This window comes from Phocoena sinus, chromosome 5, assembly GCF_008692025.1.
Source record: "Phocoena sinus isolate mPhoSin1 chromosome 5, mPhoSin1.pri, whole genome shotgun sequence".
Classification (NCBI taxonomy): domain Eukaryota; kingdom Metazoa; phylum Chordata; class Mammalia; order Artiodactyla; family Phocoenidae; genus Phocoena; species Phocoena sinus.
Genome location: NC_045767.1, coordinates 1688273 through 1712999, shown reverse-complemented (window position 1 = coordinate 1712999; position 24727 = coordinate 1688273). Strand labels below are relative to the sequence as shown.

Below are 24727 nucleotides of genomic sequence, written 5' to 3'. Positions count from 1 at the left end.
CAACATTTATGAATCTCAAACATAATGCTGAACAAAATAAATCAGACACAAAATAATGCATACTGCATGATACCTGTATAAAGTTCAGAACACCAGAAGAACAGGACAACACTGCTTAGGGACGGAGGTGTGGGTGCTGTAACTAAGAAAGAGGAGCTGGAAAGACTGCGAACTCTGCGGAGAGGTGGGGTGGGGGGGGGCAGGAGAGACACAGAGGGGATCTAGGTGAAGGGCAGTGCTTGACTTGTGACCTGCACCGTAGCGGAAATAAACCCAAACAGATCAGCAATCACAGGAAGTGACAAAGATTAATTTCACCATTAAGAAGTAGCTTCTCGGGGCTTCCCTGGTGGCGCAGTGGTTGAGAGTCCGCCTGCCGATGCAGGGGACACAGGTTCGTGCCCCGGTTCGGGAAGATCCCACATGCCGCGGAGCGGCTGGGCCCGTGAGCCACGGCCGCTGAGCCTGCGTGTCCGGAGCCTGTGCTCCGTGACGGGAGAGGCCGGCGTACCGCAAAAACAAAAAGAGAAGTAGCTTCGTGCCGCGCACTAAACATACCACACATGGCAACGAAAATCCAGCGCAGCCAAATAAATAAATAAATAATTTAAATTAAAAAAAAAAAAAAGAATCAGAAGAAGAAGTAGCTTCTCAAATGCAAATCAAAACTACAATGAGGTATCACGTCACACCTGTCAGAATGGCTATTCTCAAAAAGGCCACAAATAACCACCACTGGTGAGGCTGTGGAGAAAAGGGAAGCCTTGTGCACTGCTGGTGGGAATGCAAACTGGTGCAGTCTCCGTGGGAAACAATGTGGAGGTTCCTCAAAAAACAAAAAATAGAACTACCATACAATCCAGCAATCCCACTCCTGGGTAGATAGCTGAAGAAAATGAAAACACTAATTTGAAAAGACACATGTACCCCAATGTTCACTGCAGCACTATTTACAATAGCCAAGACAAGGAAGCAGCCTACGTGTCCATCGAGAGATACTGGATAAACAGCGTGCGGTATATAGATATACACGTGTACGATGGAATACTACCCAGCCGTTAAAAAAAAAAAGAAATTTTGCATTTGCAACAACATGGATGGACTTGGAGGGCATTACGCTGAGGGAAATAAGTCAGAGAATGACAAATGCTGCATGCTATCACTTACACGTGGAACTGAAAAATAAAACTACCGAATATAACAGAACAGAGAAACAGACGCGCATATACAGAACAAACTAGTAGCTGTCAGTGCGGAGAGGGAAGGGGGAGGGGCAAGGTAGGGGCAGGGATTTAAAAGATACAAACTACTATGTATAAAATAGATAAGCAACAGGGATATAACGATATACTGTATAGCACAGGGAATATAGCCAATATTTTATACTAACTATAAATGGAGTATAAACTTTAGGAATTGTGAGTCACTATGTCGTACACCTGAAACTTACTGTGTATCAACTTTACCTCAATAAAAAAATAAATAAGTGGCTTCTCAAAGGAGACCAAATTGAGTATACTTCTATGCTGACTGCACAAGGACACTTACAAGATGCAACACAGAGCAAATGAGAACAAGAGGCTACGAAAAGGAGAGGAAGGAAGGGAGGGAGAGAGCTCAGCGACCTGCACAAACAGTAAACAAAAAGCCCTGAGGAGGGGCCACCACAACCAAATGAACAACTACTGAGATTTAATCAATCAACCTGTACTCATCCAGCACAGTCTTAAAACCTAGAGAGCAAAAATGGAAACATTTACAAGAAAAAAGGACAAATACACACGCACAGTGGGAGGTGTTAACTGACCTCACTCAGAAATCAACAGATTAAGCACAACCAAATTAGTTAAGAACACAAAAGGATCCAAGAACACAATTAACAAGGGGCTGACCTACTGGTAAGTACACAGAGTCCTCTATCTAAACCTGAGAAAACATGTTCAAGCACACATGGAACTTTTATAAAAACCTAACCACATATTAGTGTAACCGACTGATAAGGGGTCACTGTAATACATGCCATGATCTCCAACTGTAACAGCATTAAATTAAAAGTCAGTGTGATTAAAGGTGATCCGAGAGATATATGTTTGGATATTTACAGATACTTCAAAACAATTTATGGTTAAAAACAGAAATAATCAAAATTGGATAACACTTAAAATTGAGCCAATACAACTAGCAATTCAAAATCTAGAGCAGTAATTAGAGGTTTCCAGCACACATCAGGGCAGAGTAAGAAAAACTGATGAGAAGAACTGCAGGTAGAGAGACAGAAGAGTGGCCGGAGAGAAAGAAGAGACGAGACCTGTGGTGGCCTCAGCAGGGCCGCGTGGTGAAGGTCGCCTGGCAATCAGTGAGTGGCACTGGGCTGTCTCCCATTCTCCCCCCAGCAGGCGGGCTGAGCAAGGCCAGGTTCCCGCCAGGTCTCTGGGGTGAGATAAGCACAGGAATGCAGCTCCCAAGGCAGCTGGTACCAAGCTCAGGCTCCCCAGACACTTGTCAGCAGCCCTGAGAAGAGGCCTAGAAAATGGAGAGCCCCCCACACTGACACGCACCCCACCTTGTCACTGCATCTGTACCCCGCTCCCAAGAACAAGAAACTGGGAGAACCACATGTCTCAACTTACTGACAGCGTCTGTCTGTAATTCGGACCCTGTGGTGCTTGCCATCACTACCTTTCAGCACACTGAACAGAACAGAACATCTGTGGAGGGATAAACAAGAATCTGCCCACAAGCGAGCCTCTGGGAAGACAGAGAGGATGGTGAGGAGACAAGGTAGAGGGATGGACTCTGCACCACTCTCTCTGTGCCCCGGAACTTCTATCAGAGGCACCACAGCGTTAACCAATCAAATACTGCCGTGCGCACGCGCACACACGCGCACACACGTGCGCACACACACGCGCACACACAGCAGTAATTCATGAAATAGACAAAGTGAAAGAGATTTTAAAAATTTAAAAAAAGTTCTTTGAAAAGACGAAATCAACACACTTCTAGAAAGAGTGGTTAAAAAAGAGAAAGAAAAAGCACAAATATGAGGAATGAAAAGAGCTGTATCTACAGGTACGGCAGGAACTGAAAACAGACCACCCACACACAACTTCATACCCCAAACTGACAATTTCTAAGAATACAATTTACCACGAGTAACTCGAATAGAAATGGAAAATCTCTTATCACTTAAAGAAACTGAACCAAAAGCTTAAAAGTTACCCAGAGACATGCCTGTCTGTGAAGGGAACAGGAGGAGGCTGACAGCAGGAGGGGCGAGGCCACAGGCAGACGACGCTAGAGCATCTGCACTTTGCTGGGCGCGAGCCGGACAGGAGCAAAGAGGGGAATGAACAGCAAAAGCAACAAGGCCCTGCAGAGGATGGACAGGGGTGGGCACCTGGGAGGAGACTCCCCTCGGCCACAGGGGTGGGAGACCAGCCCAGCAGGGCCAAGTGGGTGGGGGGTGTTTGGGAAGAGAGAAGAAGGAAGGGTGTGCTCCATCTCTGCATCTGGGGGCGCAGTGACAAAGCCAGGGCGACACGACCTGGCACCTCGCAGTCGGGAAGCAGGACCCCAGCGGTGCTTTTCTCCAGTCACGTTCTGCCAGCCAGGGGCAGCACTGAACCAGGCCCCAGGCAGACGAGTTAGCGGCTTTCCAAGAGAGAAACGACAGTGAGCTCAGAGGGACCTGACAGTGGGAAAGGGACCGAGGAGGTCCAAGAACTATGGCAACGGAGGACACTCAGGCAAGTGACCTAGAAAGACAGGATCCAGTCGGATGTGATGTGTGAACCGAAGTCCTCATAGGTGTGAGGGCAGGACAAAGGTCTAGGCACAGAAGAGGAGGTCTCTGGAGAAATGGACAACGTGGAGCTGGGAGGCACAGAGCAGGGAGAAACGTCAGTGCCCCACCACGACTTCCGGTAACAGAATGTGTATCTGCAAGAGAGCAGCTCAGCTCCGGGTCCACTGTCCGTGCTCAGAGCCCTTACCCTGAAGATCAGAGACAGCGGGACAACACACAAACTCGTAACTCTGGGCCCACCAGAGAGCACAAAGGACCGGCTGAACGGGACAAGTGTGACAGGCCACCTGGGGACAAGGCGAGGAAGGCAGGCAGCCATGAGTGGGTCGGAGGCCACAGCGCAGCATGTGACAAGTCCTTAAAGGTTGGGTGTGGCCGGTGGGACTTGCCAGGCCGGGCCCTTCTCTGGGAGCCAGCAGAAGCCTTCACTGCTGGGGTGGTGGGCGGTCTCCACCCGAGGCCCAGGCTGATCCTCCGAGAAGAGGGGACCGAGCCCTCCAGGAGACAGGCCCAGGACCCACAAGGACACGAGCACAGGCCACACCCCGAGGCCTCTACAGATGCAGGCGGAGTCTGGCTGCCACGCGGCAGGGGCAGGATCACCAGGAAAGCTGCACCCCGAAGCCCGGGCACAGGACTGCCCAAGGCTCAGGCCGGACAGGGGAACCGAGGAAGCACCAGGCAGGAGGCTCTCGCCGCCGGCAGCCGGCGCAGGCAGAGTGTGGAGAGATACCCCGCGGCCCGCACAAGCACAGGGGGCAGCCGCCACCAGGGGGACGAGCCACAGCAGCCCCAGGGCCCGTCAGACTGGCTGAGCGGGCCCCCTGCGTCTGCACGTGCTGCCTGGCACTGCCCCCAGCGAGAGCGAGGAGCAACAACACTGAAGGGAGAAGCAACACCAACACTACACAAACTCTTCCAGAAAAGAGGAGCAGGAACACATCTCAACTCACTTTACGAGGCCCTGAAAGACACAAAAGACAAGAAGACTTTAATGAGCCTCCATGGGCAGACCCTCTTCACAAGCACAGACGCGCAGTTCTCAACCAAACGCGACACGGACGAAGCATGTCCACGGAAAGACATGTGCAAGGACGTTCACAACAGCTTGACGCAAAAAACAGTCCAAATCTGGAAACAACAGAAACGTCCATCAACGGTGAACAGGTAAACAAACTGTGGTATATCTCTACAAGTTATTCAGCAATAAAAAGGAACAAACAACTGATGCACAGCTCTCAAAGCACAACACCAAGAAGTCTACGGGACACTCCAGAAAGAGCAAATCCACGGGGACAAAAATCACATCCGCGGTTATTACGAGGGGTTGGGAGGAGGGGAAGGGCTGCCTACCGAGGTGAACAAGGGAACTCCTGGGGGTTCTGTATCTTAGCCGTGGTAGTGGTGTTTAAACAACTGTATAAATCTGTCAAAACTCAGTGAACTATATACACTTTAAAATGAGTGAGTTTTACTAGGTATAAATTACATCTCATTAGTTTAAAAAGTTCAGCAATTTTAACCAGCTTGAGCAAAGAAGCTAACTGTACAAAAGCAACAGAAGGTTTACATCTACAAACATAGGTCAACATTATACCTCTGTGGTCCCTGGGGTCACTTTTTTGATGAGGAGAGAAAGCCTCGTGTGTTGATCCATTATCCAGGACAAACTGGGAGTCAGGAAATGAGACTCCCCTCGTGGCAAGACTAGTTATGGGAAATGACAGGCATTTTCGCTTTTGCCTCCAAAACCAGGATAAGCAACAGCAACCCTTCTCCCAAAGGCACAGTCAGGCCAAAACACAAGAGCAGGACTGGAAACAGGAAGAGACGGCAAGCTTCAGGAAGCAAAGAGAATGCGCTAGCCGGGGGAGACTCAAGAATGCTGACTGGAAGTGAGCAGGGAACAAATGGGTATCAGTAAGCTAAACAGCCTTCCATTAGAAAATGGAAAAAAGACCAAATACTTTAAGTGGACAGAAGAAGCAAACAAAAGTAAAATAAAATGATAAAAGCACAAAGATCTGAGGGTGAAAAAACTTCAGACCGACTATGCCATCTTTTTAATCCCTAATTCCAGATTTATCCATTGCTTTGTTCATTCATTTATTTATTCATCAATTCAAATACTTTGGATACCTAAAATATGCCAGGCTAGCCCTGTTCTTGGTAAGAAAATACACAAAAAGAGCTGCCCTCTTGGAGTGTGTAGTCCAATGAAGGAAAAAGACAAACAAAATGAGTAAGTAAAACACACAGTGTATTAGAAAGAAGTGCTAAGGAGGAGAACAGAGCAGGAAAAGGGGTGTGTGGGAAGAGGCGGAGTGAGAAGTAAATTTCTATTTTGATAAACAACAGATTTTGAGTTTTAGCTACTAAAGCACTACTATAGAAACTGGCACATGAGCTGGGGTGCTGCCTTCAAGGAAACCCTAAAACAGAAGCCACTGGCTCAGCGGCGGGCAGCAAGGGGGCTCAGGCGAAGGGGCAGCAAACTGTCGGCGACCAATGTGGAAAGCAGTCCCAGGTCAGGAAACAGAATGTGGTGCTGGGTGCTGCTGTCATCGGCCACGTGCAGAGTGGCATTAGCAGAAAGACAACAGCTCAGAAAACAATCATCAAGCAGAAATCAAAGGAACAGAAGAGCCCTAGAACGCGGGGCCTCAAATGGCTGCAAAAGCCAACTCCTTCCAGAACCCAAAGAGCAGGTTTGCAAGCCCTTTCAGAACCAGGGCCCATGAAGACACCGTCTGGGCTAAAGACCCTGATGTTCTCAAGAAGGCCTCATTTAGCCGAGGCAGGAAATCAATGGAAAAGGGCGGGGGGGGGGGGGGGGGGTGGGGGGGGTGGGGGGGTGGAGTCCGACTTGAGAATTGCATCTGGGAAAGAATTTCAGGCGAGTTACCAGCGCACAGAATTGTCTAGCACCAATAAGCACACGAACGCCTCTAGATTTTCACCAAGCTACACTGCGAGAGCAGACTTAGAAAGCCAAAACCCACCCTGCGGGCCCCCCAGGCTTGCTGACGGGGCTGTCTGACCAAGGAGGGCAGGGCCCTTCCTACTGACTGCAGGTGTCATCAGGAAGAGGGGCGGGGACCCCAGCCGCTGGAGCCAGGGACAAGGAGATGGCGCGGGAGGGAGTGCCTCCAGAAAGCAGACCCAAATGAGCCATCTCGCGCGCCGTTCCGCCCCGCCGGGCCGGGCACTCACCGCCGGCGGGTCGAGGCTGCCGCGCCGCTCCTCGTTCTCCACGGTGCGCCGGCAGTCCGGGCACACCCACAGAGGCAGGTGCAGCACACTGTTGCCCTTGGGCGCCATGGACAGGGCCAGCTTGCTTGCAGTCTTTACTCCACTCTCTAAGAACGAAGAGTCTTTCCGCTCGCTTCTGCACAGAAGACAGTAATCCCCAGCGGGGTAGGGTGGTGTTCTATGATTCATGCCAAAATTAAAAGGAGTCTGGAACAGAAAAAAAATTTGTATTTTCAAAACATGAGCCCGAGAAGGGTCGTCTGCACCGTAGAGAAATCATCCTGAAAATCCTGAAGATAGGTTCGAGAGAGGGACACCTGGGCAACAGGTGAGCAGGGAAGCCAGAGTACACGTGGGATGGAACGGTCAGGACCCCCAGGCCTCTCTCCCATCTGGAGTGCCCCTACCGTGAACCCATCAGGTGGGAAAGTGCACCAGGACCCATGCCAAGCCTATTCTGGCTGGAACGTTGCCCATATGCTCCCCCAGCCCTGCCCAGCCAGCAGCCCAGCTCTCCCCTCAGCCCATGGCTCTCTCCCTGTCTTCCCGCACCCAGGCTCGCACAGGCCATTGGCTGTGCTTGTTACCTGGACTACGTATAAGCATGTACGCGACTGGTGCCACAGCTGACAGAGTGCTCTCAAATGGGCCCCAGGCTCCATTATCAAAGCCTTGAATGAGCAGGTATCAGGTGCTTAAACAAGGGGGCTGAATGGATAAATGAACAAATGAGTGATTCAAAGAATGAATAACGGGACTTTCCTGGTGGCGCAGTGCTTAGAAATCTGCCTGCCAGTGCAGGGGACACAGGTTCGAACCCTGCTCCAGGAAGATCCCACATGCCACGGAGCAACTGAGCCCGTGCGTGCCACAACTACTGAGCCTGAGCTCTACAGCCCGCGAGCCACAACTACTGAAGCCTGCATGCCCTAGAGCCCACGTGCCGCAACTACTGAACCCGTGTGCTGCAACTACTGAGGCCTGCGCGCCTGGAGCCCGTGCTCCGCAACAAGAGAAGCCACTGCAATGAGAAGCCCGCGCACTGCAATGAGGAGTGGCCCCCGCTTACTGCAACTAGAGAGAGCCCACGCATAGCAATGAAGACCCAACACAGCCAAAAATAAATAAAATTAAAAAAAAAAAAAAAGAAGAATGAGTGACAGCACCACTAAGACGCCAAAGACTTGCACGTATATTCTTACCTGCTTTCATAAACCAGTGATCAAAACTGCTTACACCTGTCACATCCACAGGGTTCCCTGGATTTAACCAAACCCAGCTCAGCAGCCATCTGAATGTCTGGGGTGCAAGGGGAGAGAACTGTGTACTATCTCCCATGGAAGTAGCTGTCTTTCTCTGTCCCAACAAATCCAAGCAGCCTGTCCCCGAGAAAACAGCCACAGCCTTCAAACCTCTCTAGGCCGCCTTGCTTACCCAGAGCAGAAGATGATGGGCCCCAAGGTTAGAAAGGTCCCTGAGCAGAAATCATAATGCTAAGAGCCAGAACTGTCTTGCGAGCACCCAGTTCATTATCCACTCATCTGTCTGTCTGTCCATCCGTCCATCCATCCAGTGTTTACCGGAAGCCCACCGTGTGCCAAGGCACCAGCCCAGGCACTGGCGACACAGTGGTGAATAAAACAAAAATCTCTGCCGTTAGGGAGGTAATTCTTGTCAAAGACAAAGTAAAAAATACAGAACATTAGATAGTGGTAACTGAGAAGGAGAGAAGAGCAAGAGAAAGTGTCTGGGGCCGGGGACGATGCCCTTCATTCACCGTGGCCATCAGGGCCTCCCTGAGGAGACATCTGAAGTGCGGGGCTGCTGGAAGCCGCACGGACACCTGAGAGCAAGCGCACAGGCCCCGGGGCAGAGATGGAGGGGAAAGGAAGCAGGGAGCCAGGCATGGCCTGGCCCCACTCGTGTCCTAATGGGGAGACAGGATGTGCGTGGAGAAGAGATGCGATGGCAGAAAGGAAGGAGACCGGGGTGAAGCCGCTGTGAAGGCAGAGCCCACAGGACGGCCGAGGAGCCCGACGTCAGGGGAGAGGAGAGAGGCCAGACAGCTCCCCCGACTGTGGACTGTGCATGTGGAACAGCTCCGAGGTGAGGAGGACCTCGGCCGTAGGCATCTGGAACACACTGCATGTCAGGCATCCTTACAGGCCAGGTGACTGGGTCCTGCTGGTCCCAGAGGGACACCAGACAAGCACAGACAGAACCAGCCGGCGCCCCATGGCAGTAAGAGCTCCTCCGCCAAGAGGAAGAAATGAAGCCTCCAAGGGTGCAGAGTGGGACCAGCAGGGGAGCATGGCTTCAGCGAGAGCAAAGCTAAGCTGAGACCCAAGTGCTAAGGAAAAACAAGCGGAAAAGAGCCGCGTGTAGATCCTGGAGAGGAGCGCTGGCGCAGGAGAACCGCTGCGAACGCGGGCCTGTCTGGGGCAGGACGAAGGCCGGAGGCTGAAGCTCGTGCCCTGTGAGGGGCTGAAGATTGCTCAGAAGGGGATGGCGTGACCCAATTTTCATCTTACAGGGAAAACCTGTTGTGTGAACAATGGACTCTGAGGAGGTGACCACGCGTGAGGCAGTTCCAGGTGCAGGCGGCCCTGGAGGAGCAGAGCGGTCAGGCTCGGGGGCTCGCCTGCCCGGGCAGCAGACCCACCAGCAACGGGGGATAGGCTGCAGCGGTGGAAGGAGCAAGGGTTGGGTTTGGCCGCTGTGCGGTCAAAGTGTGCGTCAGCCACCCAGAAAACGTGGAGCACGACACCTGCTGGAGCAGCGACCGGAGGGGTGCAGCCGGATATGCAATTTGGGGTCTGTAAAGCCAGAGCCAGATGGGATGATCCGCGGAGGGCATGCAGCCAGTGTCCTGAACGGAGGTCCAACTTCTCGAGGCTTGACCGCTATGCTCAAGAAGCAAGCGAGTCCTCTTAGGGAGGTGAAGCTCTACTCTGCGAACCTCTTTCAGACAAAGCAAGAGACACTCACACAACAGCAAAGCTTGACTAAACCTCAAGCTAACCACATACTAGGGCTTGCCACACGGTCACCCGCCCGTGACTAAACGTGAGGGACAAATGTAAGTCCCACTGGTTCTCGTAAAAACATTTTGCAGCTGCACTGAAGTATAACTGAGGAACAATAAGCTGAAAAGATCTAAAGTATGGGACGTTAATAGTTCGGACATGTGAACACGCATGAAACCATGCGACAACCGAGATAACAGACATCGTCCTAACCACCAAGGTTCCAGGAGGCCCTCTGCTCCCTCTTTCTCCCCGCTGCCTCTTCCCTCCACCCTTCAGAGGCCACCACTGGACTGAGTTCTGTCTCTGCAGACCACTGGGCAACTTCTACAACTGTTTATAAATGATGTCACATAACATATTCTCCCCTGTCTGGCTTCTTTCACTGAGTGTCATTACCTGGAGATGATTCCATTCACAAGTCTCTTCTAGTCCTGAGTGTAGTCCGTTGTGTGGGTGAGCCACAACTTGTTCATCCATTCTTCCCCCCACCCGCCTTAATTTTTATTTATTTATTTATTTTGCTTATCCATTCTGCTGCTTGGAAGCATTCAGGTTATTTCCAGTTTTCAGCTATTACAAATAATAGTGGCTATGAACATTCATGTATAAATCTTGCTGTGAACACATGTTTTTGTTTCTCCTGCATAAATACCAAGGAATAGAATGACTGGGTTGTCTAACTTTTAAGAAAATGCCAGGACTTCCCTGGCGGTTCAGTGGTTAGGACTCCATGCTTTCACTGCCAAGGGCCTGGGTTCAATCCCTGCTCGGAGAATTGAGATCCCACATGCCACATGGCACAGCCAAACTTCTCCCAAAGAGCAGTGTTAAAGAGTCCCGGCTGACCTATATCCTCATCAGTAAGTTTTTAAATTGTAGCCACTGTAATGGGTGTATAGTATTGTCTCAATGTGGTTTCCCTAATAATACGTTAAATATCTTTTCACAGGCTTATGCAGTATCTATTCAAACTTTTGGCCTGGCTCAAGGTTTATCAATTTTATTATTCTTAAAATAATCAGCTTTTGGTTTCATGGATTTTTCCTTATTAAAAATCTTTCTTTCACTGACTTTTGCTTTTATGTTATTATTTCATTTCTTTGAGTTACTTTGGGTATAAGTGGCTTCTTCATCTTCTATTTTCTTAAGGTAGAAGCATGGGTCATCAAGCCCTTTCTCTTGCATAAAAAGGTGGTTAATGCTGTAAATTTCCCTAGTAAGCACTGCTTTGGCAGCATTTTCCAAGTTCTGATGTGTTGTGTTCTCATTCTCATTCAGTTCAAAATACTTTCTAATTTCCGTCTTGATTTCTTCTTTGACTCATGAGTTGTTTAAAGTGTGGTTTAGTTTCCAAATATTCGTAGTTTTCTAAATATCTTTCTGTTACTGATTTTTTATTTATTTATTATTTTTTTTGTGGTACGCGGGCCTCTCACGGTTGTGGCCTCTCCCGTTGCGGAGCACAGGCTCCGGACGCGCAGGCTCAGCGGACATGGCTCACGGGCCCAGCCGCTCCGCGCCATGTGGGATCTTCCCGGACCGGGGCACGAACCCATGTGCCCTGCATCGGCAGGCGGGCTCTCAACCACTGTGCCACCAGGGAAGCCCTTTGTTACTGATTTTTTAAAACATAATTCCACTGCAGTCAGAGAGGATATTCTGTACTATTTTAATTATACCAAATTTATCAATACTTTTTTATGGCCCAGAATATGGTCTATTTTAGTAAATGTTCAATGTTTACTTAAAAGAATGTGTATGTATGCTGCTGTTGTTGGGTGAAGTGTACTATAAATGTCTGTTCGGTCACGTTGGTCAATGGTGTCATTCAAGTCTTCTTTAACTTCACTGATTTTCTATTTACCTTTTCTATCAATTATTGAGAGAGATATTAAAATCTCCAAACACAACTATAATTTGTCTATTTTTCCTTGAAGTTTTATCAATTTTTCCTCCATATATTGTGAAGCTTCGTTGTTAGGTTCAAAAATGTTCAGGACTGTTATGTCCTCTTGATGAACTGACCCCTGTACCAGTATGACGTGACTGTTTTTACCCTGGTAACATTCTTTATTCTTTGCTCCTGTATTGATTTGTCTGACACTAGTACAGCCACTCCAGCTTTCTTTTCACATAAGCAATGCATATCTTTCTTTATAACTTTTTTTTTTTTTTTGGCTGCACCACAGGCCATGTGGGATCTTAGTTCCCCGACCAGGGATCAAACCCGTGTCCCCTGCAATGGAAGCCTGGAGTCTTAGCCACTGGACCGCCGGGGAAGTCTATCTATGACTTAACTGTTAGCTTGCCTGAGTCTTTATATTTAAAGCAAGTTACCTGCAGAAAGCATACAGTTATGTCTTTGTTTTTGTTCCAATCTCACAATCTTTTAAAACTGGGATATTCAAACCATTTACATTAAATACAATTACTGATATGATTGGGTTTTTTAAATCTACCATCTTATTCTTTATTTTCCTACTGATTCATTTTTTTGTTTCCTTTTGCTTCTTTTTCAGCCTTAAAAATTTGAATAATTTTTTGTGATCCTATTTTATCTCTTCTGTTGGCTTGTGAGCTATACCTCTTTTCTTTTTGAATTGGCTGCTTTAGTGTGTACAGTATACATTTTACCTTGTCACAATCAGCGATCAAATAAAACTTTATTACCTTATGTTTCCCATCTCCTGGTCTTCTTTATGCTATTGCTGTCATACCTTTTACCTCTACCTAAAAGCCCCATAACTCATTGTTATTTTTGCTCCAGACAGGAAATTATATTTTAAAGTAATTAAAAAAAAACACATTTACCCATATATTTACAATTTCCAGTGCTCTTCATTTGTTTGTAAAGATTCAGATTTCCATCTGGTGTCATTTTTCTTCTGCCTGAGGACTTCCTTTAACATTTCCTGTGATGAAGAACCCCTGGTCACGAATTCTTTCAGCTACTTATGTATGAAAAATCTTGATCTCATTTTTTTTTTCATTTTCATTTTTGAAACATTTTTACTGGTTTAGAATTCTAGGTTACGTTCTTCTTCCTTTTACTATGTTAAAGCTGTCTTCCTTCTATCCTCTGGCTTGTACTATCTGCCATGAGAAGTCTGCTATTAGTCTTATCACTGAAGTTTTCTTTTAATCACTATTTTCAGCATTATAAAATTATGATGTGACTGGGTGCAGTTTTCTTCATGTTTCTTGTGCTTGAGGCTTTTTGAACTTCTTGGATTTGTGGCTTAGAGTTTTCATCAAACTTGAAAAATTGTCAGCCATTATTCCTTTAAATATATAAATTTTTATTCCTCATCCCCACTCTTTCTTTCTTTCTTTCAACATACATATAGTGTGCTGTTTGAAGTTGTTTCACAACTCACTGATGCTCTGTTCTTTTTATTTTTTTTTTATTGCAGTACGTGGGCCTCTCACTGTTGTGGCCTCTCCCGTTGCGGAGCACAGGCTCCGGACGCGCAGGCTCAGTGGCCATGGCTCACGGGCCCAGCCGCTCCGCGGCATGTGGGATCTTCCTGGACCGGGGCACGAACACGTGTCCCCTGCATCGGCAGGTGGACTCTCAACCACTGCGCCACCAGGGAAGCCCTGGTCTTTTTAATTTTTTAAAAATTTCAATCTTCAACTCCCTCATGGTTCTTTTTGGGTAGTTTCTATTGCTAGCTCTTCAAATTCACTAATCTTTTCTTCTACAGTGTCTAATCCGTTGCTAATCTTCACATAATGTATTTTTTATCACAGACTGTAGTTTGCAACTCAAGATGTTCATCTGGGTTTTCTTATATTCTGTTTCTTCTTAACACACTCATGCTTTCCTTATCTTCTTGAATGTGGAGAACATTCAATAGCAATAACAACTGTCCTTATCTAGTAATTCTATCGTACGTGTCATTTCTGAGTCTGTTTCTATTCATTGATTTTGCTCCTCATTGTGGACGGTATTTGCTTGCTTCTTTCTCTGCCTGGTAATTTTTGACTAGATTACAGTTTTATCCTGTTAGGTACTATTTTATTCCTTCAAATATTTCTGAGCTTTGTTGTGGGCCATGGTTAGGTTATTTGGGAAGAGTCTGGTTCTTTGAAGGCTCACTTGTAAGCTTTGGAAGGCAGGATCAGAGCACCTTTAATCTTCCCCACTACTGAGGCAATACATTGGGAGCACACACTGACTGCTGGGAACACTAACTACTTGGGGCCCTATATGAGCTCCAAGGATTGTTCTACTACTCACTTCCAGGGTTCTTTTCCTGTGCTCAGAGTTTCCACATATGCACGTGCTCATCAGTACCCACATGAAGATTTGAGGGGAACCCCGTGTGTCTCCAGAGCTCTATTTTTCTCTTTGCAGCTCTCTCTCTTCTCTGGTATTCTGCCCTGCAGATTCACTGTGGCCTCCCCAAATTCTCAACTCGGTCTCCCCACCCTGTTTGGGCTACTCCTCCTTCCTCCTCGAACCATGGCCTGCAAGCTCTTTCCAGGTAGTAAGTTTGGCCAATCCTAGGGCTCACCTAGCTTATCTTCACTCAGGGATCACGGTCCTGCACTGTCTACTGTCCAATGTTGGAAAACTGGGATGTTTATGTCCTTCATTTAGTTAAGGTAGGAGGATAAATCCAATCCAATTACACTGATCAAAATATCAATTTAAAAAAATGTACCAGAATGAACATAACCAAACAAGCGCTTTCTCCCAAATCCTATACACACAGAGAAAAGATATTTATACAAATATATAAAATGTATATATATTAAAGTAAGGGACTAAGGTAACCAAGAAATTTTTCCCTAAGAGCATGTACATACTCCTAAAATGGTCATACTGCTGAAAAAACTTGAAAATGCACTACAACTGAGTCCCTACACCTACGATGTAAAATATTTTACCCTTTCTTAGTAAATGGATTTTCTACTCTGAGGTAAACGCTACCATTTGTGGCCAGCATTTGTGTGTAACAAATCACAAGTATTCACTTTCTTACTAAGCTTATACTCTAACTCTGAAAGTAATTTCCAAAAGAAATTCCAAATTCAACATGAAAAACTCAAACTTACTCTTTAAAGACCTTACAGGTAAACCTCTTACAGACAAAAAGAAAACATGGCATTTTAGGGCATTAAAGACACTAAAAAGCCACAGCTTCGCAGGTGATAACGGCACATCTCAGATCACACAGCCAGTGAGGGCTAAAGCCAGGACTCTCCTGTACACAACACACAAATGTGTCTGTTTTATTGCATTATCATCTCCTGCCCAGAACACGACACGATTATCTCCTCCTGACTGGTCCCCAGCCTGCAGGTCTGTACTGTCTGCCTTCCACACATCCTTTGCCCCTTGCAGAGTGACCTTACACACTGCACATGTGACCAGAACATTCCTCTGCTTTGAACGCTCCAGCAGCTCCTACCGCCGAAAAGGATCAAGTATGATCACTGAGTCTCTGCCTCATTACCCAGATGAAATTCCTTCCAATTCCACTGGGTGGGCCAAAAGGTTCCTTCAGTTTTTTCCATAAGATGTGGCTCTAGTAGCACTTAGTTGTCTTTAACTTCATTCGAAACGTTGTTAGACTCTATGTGACAGCTGTCATATCAGCATGCATTTAAAAAAAAAAGACCTATCAAAACTGGTGAATTTTTGTGTAGCTGTTTTAATACTGAAGATGAAAGAAAAAAGCAACATTTTTGGCATATTATGCTTTATTATTTCAAGAAAGGTAAAAACGCCAACTGAAACGCAAAAAAAGATTTGTGCGGTGTATGGAGAAGGTGCTGTGACTGATCGAACGTGTCAAAAGTGGTCTGTGAAGTTTCGTGCTGGAGATTTCTCGCTGGACGATGCTCCACAGTCAGGCAGACCAGCTGAAGTTGATAGCGATCAAATCGAAACATTAACTGAGAACAATCAACATTATACCATGTGGGTGACAGCCGACATACTCAAAATATCCAAATAAAGCACCAAAAATCATCTGCACCAGGTTGGTTATGTTCATCGCTTTGATGTTTGGGTTCCATGTAAGTTAAGCAAAAAAAAAACCTTTCTTGACAGTATTTCCACATGCGATTCTCTACTTAAACATAATGGAAATGTTCCATTTTTAAAACAAATTGTGACAAGTGATGAAAAGTGGATACTGTACAATAATGTGGAATGGAAGAGATCGTGGGGCAAGCGAAATGAATCACCACCAACCACACCAAAGGCCGGTCTTCATCCAAAGATGGTGATGTTGTGTATATGGTGGAATTGCAAGCGAGTCCTCTATTATGAGCTCCTTCTGGAAAACCAAGCGATTAATTCCAAAGAGTTCTGCTCCCAACTGAAAACAGCACTCGACGAAAAGCATCCAGAATTAGCCAACAGAAACGCATAATCTGCCATCAGGGTAACGCATGACCACGTGTTCCTTTGATGACCAGGCAAAAACTGTTATAGCCCGGCTGGGAAGTTCTGACTCATCCGCCTTATTCACCAGAGATTGCACCTTCAGATTTCCATTTATTTTGGTCTCTACAAAATTCTCTTAATGGAAAAAATTTCAATTCCCTGGAAGACCGTAAAAGGTACCTGGAACAGTTCTTTGCTCAAAATGATAAAAAGTTTTGGGAAGACGGAATTATGAAGTTGCCTGAAAAATGGCAGAAGGTAGTGGAACAAAATGGTGAATACGTTGTTCAATAAAGTTCTTGGTGAAAATGAAAAATGTGTCTCTTGTTTTTACTAAAAAACCAAAGGCACTTTTTGGCCAACCCAATACACCCCTGCCCCATTCAGCTATGGGGCTTTAGTACATGCCATTTCCCACCCCAAAACACCAATCCCCCCTCCTTTAACCAGGCAACTGTTAGGCATCCTTTAGAACCCCACTGTGGTATCCCTTCTTTTTCTGTGAATCCCAGTCTCCTCCAACATGCTCTCCTCAGCCAATACAAGCCACCACATAGCTAATCACTCCAACTCCTGTAAACCTTTATGCTTACAGAGGTTTTCTTATACTTTCACATGTCCATCTTCTCATTAGACATTAAGTCCCATAAAGCACCCAGAATACAGAAGGCATCTAATAGATACTCACTGAAGGAACTGAAACTACTCCAAATCAGTAATTCACATTTTGTCTTCCCTATTTCAACTACAATTTTTCTTTCCTTATTTCACACACAATCTTTTATTAGCTGCCTGTGCTGAAGTCCAGGGATGACTCCATGTGTGGTCAATCCTTTCTGCTGCTTTCCTGAACTCAGCTCTCCCAAAGCACATGCAAATGCCTTGAGCAAGTGGCACTGCTTGGGAATAATTACTAACATTAAGACTTAAGTTCCCTTCTAACTGGTTACAAAAAAACTGTTAACAGAATCATACCATGAGTTAGGTGCAAAATTACCTTAAGTATTTAATGCTTTGTAATTTATAATTTATGCAATCTTACAGAGTAAATATTTAGCAATTTATAGATTTCAAAGTTGTTCCATTTAAATTCAATAAAATTCAATAAACATTAATTATTGATTCCATATTATTACATTATTATAGCATCCTTCTTATGGTTAATGTAAAAATGAGTTTTCTTTAGGATTTTTCATTTCAGTTTTTATGTTAAAAAAAAAATACAGAAAGCCCAGAGAAAACTGCAACCATTTTTTCTTACTGCTGCAAGTTAACTTCCTGAATTGGCCCAGCTAGTAACCACTAGTGGGCGTACAGAAGTAAATAGGGTGGATCTGTGAACTAATGAGGCAAAGTGGTATTTGCTATCTGCCACAACCATGGTTATAGAAAATGATTTTATGCATGTAACTGTTATTAACATGGCTTTCCTTTACAAATGTAGTTATGTTTAAAGTCTAGTAAACAATGTAATTACTGTTACTTTTTTTTTTTTTTTTTTAAAGAATGGATCATTTTTATTTTATTTTTTGGCTGCGGGGCATGTGGGATCTTAGTTCCCTGACCTGCACCCACTGCACTGGAAGCACGGAGTTTTCACCACTGGACCACCAGGGAAGTCCCTACTGGATGTTTTGATGCTACTTATCTGGAAGAAAGTAAATGTCTAAGTAAGCCTCAGGATGCCAGGACAAGTTTAGTATCACTCACTGCTCCTTCATCTGACGGCCCAGCAATTCACCCGTTCAAATATTTACAAAACACTTCAGGTCTCTGCATTCAAGCTCCACACGGCAAAAGAGAAACATAACTTGAATTTATTAATAGCAGCAAATCAGACAGTTAAGAGACTTACAGCTCTGGAAATATGTATTTCTGACACTTCTCTTTACCAATCTTTAAAATACAACTAATCTACTACAGTTAAATGAAAAACTGATTATCAGAGTACTACTAACTTCTCAGACTGCAGTCTGCATCCCCTTGTAAATCTGAAGGTACCTGAAAATCACAGCAGCCAGTCATTTTGTATAGGATGTTAACAGTGTTTACAACAATACATCAGAAGGGAGGGGGAAAAAAAACACATAAATAGAACAGAGACTGGGGAAGGCTTTTGGTCAGTCCCTAAATGGGTCATCCACGTTTGAAAACTGAGTGACCTGGAGTAATTCCAAAGGTAGCCACTCACATGTTGGTGAACCCCAAGTCATCAACATGGCCCTGCTGACACGAGCAGAGAGGCCAGGGCCGGAACCCTTCATCCACCCCTCCCCCCCACCATCACCACCACTCACTTGGCCACAGGGAGGCAGCTGGCTCAAGGACAACCAAACCAAAGGCTGGCCAGGGACCTTAAGTACTGATGCCCACAGATGGTGCCTGCTTTTTGCAGGACCCTCTGCTCCTGTAATACAGAATTGATAATGCTGAGTCAGCCTCCAGGGGGGTTGTTACTAAAATTGTTATGGTCCAGGGACTTTCCTGGTGGCACAGTGGTTAAGACTCTGCACTCCCAAGGCAGGGGGCCCGGGTTCAATCCCTAGTCAGGGAACTGGATCCCACATGCCGCAACTAAAGATCCCGCATACTACAACGAAGATCCCGAATGCCACAACTAAGACCCAGAGCAGCCAAATAAATAAATAAATTCAAAAAACTGTCACAGTCCAAAAAATTCACAAGGCTGGGAGATGAGTTAGGGCGAGGGGCACAGGAACTGCCATCAGAGGGTTAAGAGTGTTAAGGGAACAGGGAGGGGTGCCTTTGGGCAGGAGCTGGAGAGAATGGGGAGCAAAGATGCAGACACCCAGCTCGGGGAAGGTGGAGCAGAGACTTACACATGAACCACGAGCAGGGCGCACACGTGGGCAGCAAGAGTAGGTGGGCTGGGCTCTGGGCCCCCATACAGACTGGGTGTGTCTGCTTCAACAGGGGATCCTGGCCAGGTGAGTAGGCGCCCGCCAAAACATTTGGTCTCCTCCAGTTTCGGAACAAGGGGAAACTCTGAAAACATGTACTGAAGATTACAAGGGCTCTTCGTGCTAGAGAGGGTGAAGGAAGATGGGTGTACTCCCTAGAGCTGATGGTGGCATGAAGGTGCAACAACCTTTCTGGAAAAACCACTTGGCAGTATGTTTCCACAGGCTCCCAGCCACCTACCTGCACCTGTGCCCTCAGGCATGCCTACGCTACACGTGCCTCCTCACTTAGGTGAAGCCTTCTGCTCAGGTACCAGACCCTGCCAGCTGCCTGAGGACTCTGTTCCACTGATCATCCCCTCTCTTTTTTAAATCATCGATTTTTCCTTCTTCCCTGCATCGTTTCCATTAGGATAAACAAAACACCCTCCTCTTAACCTCACTTCCACCTCCAGCTACTAAGTGCCTATCTTTTCCTTCCTTTTCAGGAACACTCCTTCAGAGCTCTCCACTCCAGCTCTGTCTAAAAGAAGTATGATGCAAGTCACAAACACAAGCCATGTAATAAGTTAAAAACAACAGCACAGGTAAAAACAACAAGATGATAACACTCCACACTGGTCAGTATGGCCAAAATCCAGGACACTGACAACACCGAATGCTGGCTGCCGAGGGTGTGGAGCAGCAGGGACCCTCGTCACTGACGGTGGGAACCAGAATGGTGCAGCCACGCTGGAGGACAGGTTGGTGGTTTCTTACAAAATTCAACATACTCTCACCATACAACCCTGCAATGTGCCCCTCAGAATTTACCCAAATGAAATGAAAACTTGCATCCACACAAAAACCTACACACAGATGTTTATAACAGTTTTATTCATAGTTGCCAGAACTTGGAAGCCACCAAGGTGTCCTTCAGAAGGTGAATGGATACATAAACTGTGGTACCTCCAGATAACGGAATAGTACTCAGTGCTAAAGAGAAATGAGCTATCAAGCCATGAAAAGACATGGAGGAACCTTCAATGCATATCACGAAGTGAAAGAAGCCAGTCTGAAAAGGCTACAGACTGTATGATTCCAACTATACGACATTCTGGAAAAGGCAAAACTATGGAGACTGTGAAAAGATAAGCGCGGGGGAGAGAGGGTGCATAGGCAGAACACAGAGGATTTTTAGGGCAGTGAAACAACTCTGTGCGATACTACAAAGATGGACACACGGAAAACCCGGACTTTGGGTGATGATGATGTGCCGGTGTAGGTTCACTGACTGTGACAAACCATGGTGGGGACACTGACACTGAGAGGCTGTGCACGTGTGAGGATATATGGGAACTTTCTGTACTTCCTGCTCAATTTTTCTGTGAACCTGAAACTGCTCTAAAAAAAAAAAAAAAAGTCTATTAAACAACCCCCAAGAACACAGGTGGATTCTAGTAAGATTTTATTTAACTCAATGTACACACAACATTACCACATCAAAGGTAACCACGCCCACTCTCCAGCCGCCTCCCTCCAGTAGGGCTCTCGCTCCCCACCAATCTTCCAGCACCACACTGCTCTCCATGGACAGACGACACACAGCTCACCTCCTCCTATCTGATATTCTTTCTTCGACTGGCCTCCCAGCTGTCACACCCTCCTGGTTTTTCTGAGAACCCACTCCAACCCCAAAGGCTGTGCCCTAAGCAGAGACGGCAGATGCGCTTCTCCAGACGGGATTCCTAACTGCAGGGTCAGTCCCAGCCCAGCTCCTCGCTCTCTCTTCAGAGTTTGTGCCTTGTTTCCCTTCCCTCCCTGGTAACTTTCAAGCGAGAAGAGAGAAGAGAAGCCTTCCCCTCAAGTCCTCGGGGGTCTACAAATGGTGCCGTGGATCGGGAGGTGCAGGACGGGGGCCCACAGAACGCCCGCTTCAAGTCCCAGCTACATCTCAATGAGCGTCAGACAAAAAGCAAACTATCCCCAAAAGGGGAGTTCTAGAAGCTGAAAGGGCTAGCCAGCTGGTGACCTGACGAGTCCTGAGCTCGATGCCCTCCTGCCAGGAGGCGGCCACCTCCCCCGTTCAGTCAGGATCAAGACACCAGCTCCTGTGAGGAGGCGCCGGAGGGGACGGGGGACGGGGGCCAGGGGCCAGGGGCAGGTCTCCAGAGGACAGCATCGCGCGGACAGCAACACACCTGCACCCGGCAGGCCCTGACCTCGGCCTGCGAGTCCCCCCCGCGTGGACCCCAAGCCCACAGAGAACGACGTCTCCCATTGCCGACAGGGCACACAGGCCACCTGCACCTGTGGCTCCCAGGCTCAGGGAACAAACTCCACGGATTGACAAGCAGTGACAACCAGTAAGGGCCATCAGGTGAGGAATGCGAAACCAACCTTCCCACAGGCAAGAAGGGTCACCACACCCTTTGAAGCCTGAGGCACAGACATTGTTGCAGGTAGAGTGAAAAGCTAGTATATCAGAATTTCTAGAAAGGTACCGTATGTCATTTTCAGTATTTTCCTAACTGTAATCTCATATTTTGATTGAAAAACACAGACTGTATTTCCTTTAACTATATGCGTAAGCATTGTTTCTGGCATTAAGTATGAGATCCACAAGGTTACACATAAAATTGTACCTACGACACACAGTGCTCACTATTATATATAAAACAATAAAACGTTTAACAAGAATCTACTCCAAAGAACTTGAAATCTGTTTTTAACCCTAATGATCTCATCTCAGTTACCAGTAACAGCTTATTTCGAAAAGAGCAGAGTTATCATCTCACACCCGTCAGAATGGTCATCACCAAAAGACAAGAAATAGCCAGTGCTGGCGAGGCTGTGGAGGAAGGGGAGCCCTCCCTCCTGCACCGTTGGTGGGAGTGTAAACTGGCGCCGCCACTACAGAAAACAGTACGGAAGGTCCTCAGAAAACTAAAAATAGAGCTACCACACGATCCAGCAATCCCATTTTCTGGGTATTCATCAGAAGAAAACGAAAACGCTAACTCAAAAAGATATATACATCCCCATGTTCACTGCGTTATTATTTACAATAGCCAAGAAAGTTATGGAACAACCTAAGTGTCCACCAATAGATGAATAAAAAAGATGTGTATATACATACATATCTGTATCCACACAATGAAATATTACTCAGCCATAAAAAAAAAATGAAACCTTTGCCATTAGAGACAACATGGATGGACCCTGAGGGCATTATGCTAATTGAAGATTACATCAGACAGAGAAGGACCAATAGTGTATGATCTCATTCATATGTGGAATCTAAAACAAACAGACAAAATTGAGCTCATTCATACAGAGAACGTATTGGTGGTTGCCAGAGGTGGGGGGGTTAGAGGATGGACAAAATGAGTGAAGGGAATACAAACTTCCAGGTGTAAAATAAGCAAGTCATGGGGATGTAATGCACAGCACAGCAACTAGTTAATACTACCTGCATATTCAAAAGTTACTAGAGTACACAGGAAAAGTGCTCATCACAGGAAAAACATTCGGTAACTGTGTGAGGTGATGGGTGTCAACCCGACTTACTGTGGTGATCGCTTTGCAACATACACAAATATCCAGTCATTACGTTGTACACATGAAACTAACAATGTTGTGTCATTATACCTCAAAAAAAATTTTAAGAGCAAAATCAAAAGAAATATTAGATAGCTTTAAGATAATCGCCAAACTAACACAAGACTAGAGGTGCGCATCCAACTTAGTAGCCACCGGCCACAGCTGGCTACGGAGCACTTGAAATGTGACAGGTTCAAACTGAGACATGCCGAAGTATAAAATGCATGCCAGGTTTCACAGACTTAGCATGAAGAAAGGAATCAATTCTTTAGTAATCATTTTTATACTGATCCCATGTTGAAATAATCTTGTGGCTACTTGGGCCACAAGTAATAGATACTAATAAAATTGATTATACCCGTTCCTTTTTACTTTTGTAATATGGTTACTGACAAATTTCCAATTACATACGTGGCTTACGTTCCATTTCTATCGGGCAGTACCGGGTTGGAGTGTCACTACTCTCTTTTCCCATCTTCTGTGAGTGCTATCCAACACTGGGCACAGAAGGGAAGGAAGCCACAAGGAATAATTAATTTACAAACAGGAAGAACAGCTAGAAAATCAGGAGTTGACTACAGCCGACAATAACTCTATACACCATGTTGGTTTAAACCCCAAAGTCTTCTAACACAGAACCGTAAAACTTCTGTAAAACAAAGTTTTTTTCATAAATACCAAACTTAGACAAAATATCTGCAACACAGAGGCAACAGGCCAATTTCCTAAATATGTACAGCAGCTTCCAATCACCCCAACAGCCCTACACTGTTAGCGTAATTATCATCCTCATTTCACTGAGAAGGAGACTAAGGCATGGAGTTTATGAGACTTGTTCAAGCTAGTAAGTATCAGAGCAAGGATTCAAACCCAGGCAAACTGGCTCCAGACCACTGGAGGGTGTGCTGGGGTCACTTCCTGGGCGACGCAGCTTATTGGATGAAGGTCACCTTCCCAGAGAGAATGCAGCTGTGAACCCTAAAGCTCATGTTAGCTGGGACACAGGCACCGCAACCAGGTAAAGGAGGCTAAGCCTAAGCGAGCACCAAAGTCAAACACACATACGTTAGAGAAGATGAACAAAGCCAAAAGCTGCTTCTCTGAAAAGACCAATAAAATGGACAAATACTGGTAAGAATCATTAAGGGAGAAAGTACAAAACACCAAAGTCAAAAATGAAAAAGACATCATTACAGACCAAACGAACACTTAAAATAATAATAAGGATATTACCAGCATCTTTAGGTCAAACTTTAGGTGAGAGTTTGATGAAGTGCTCAAAGAATTCCTAGAAAATATAACTTTCCAAAATAAATAAATAGAAACTAGAGCGATACTATAATTATTAAATAAATTCAAACATATGTAACTCCAAGCCTAGATGGCTTACACAAAAAATTGAGTAAGAAAGAAATCTAATTTTAGACAAACTATTGCAGATGATAGAAAAGAGTACACACTAAAAATTAACCATAATCTGTATACCAGAATCTGACAAAGAGAAAGGAAAATCCCAGCTTACTCTCACTCATGAAAATAGATGAAAAATTCTAAAGGAATTTATGAGCAAACCGAATCTAGTAATATGCAGAAAAGGATATTACTATTACCAAATGGGTTTACCCAAGAATGCAAAGTTAGTTTAACACTGAGCTGATTTTCTAATTACTGTCATATTACAGAATAAAAGACAAGTTATCATGTAATTAAAACAGATGCAAAAAAGGCTTTT

General features: G+C 45.8%; 1 protein-coding gene across 3 annotated transcripts in view; it reads right to left on the bottom strand.

Moving 5' to 3' along the window:
- FAM193A (family with sequence similarity 193 member A) overlaps positions 1-24727 on the bottom strand; it is a 174844-nt gene that overhangs the window by 93316 nt on the left and 56801 nt on the right. For 2 of the 3 annotated variants that reach the window (XM_032633252.1, XM_032633251.1), the window contains exon 2: positions 7022-7267. In XM_032633252.1, the coding sequence (XP_032489143.1) occupies positions 7022-7249 (228 nt within the window). In that variant the 5' untranslated portion in view covers positions 7250-7267. Of the gene's footprint in view, positions 1-4761; positions 4773-7021; positions 7268-24727 lie in introns of those variants that run through there. The other variant, XM_032633253.1, reaches the window with a different exon arrangement.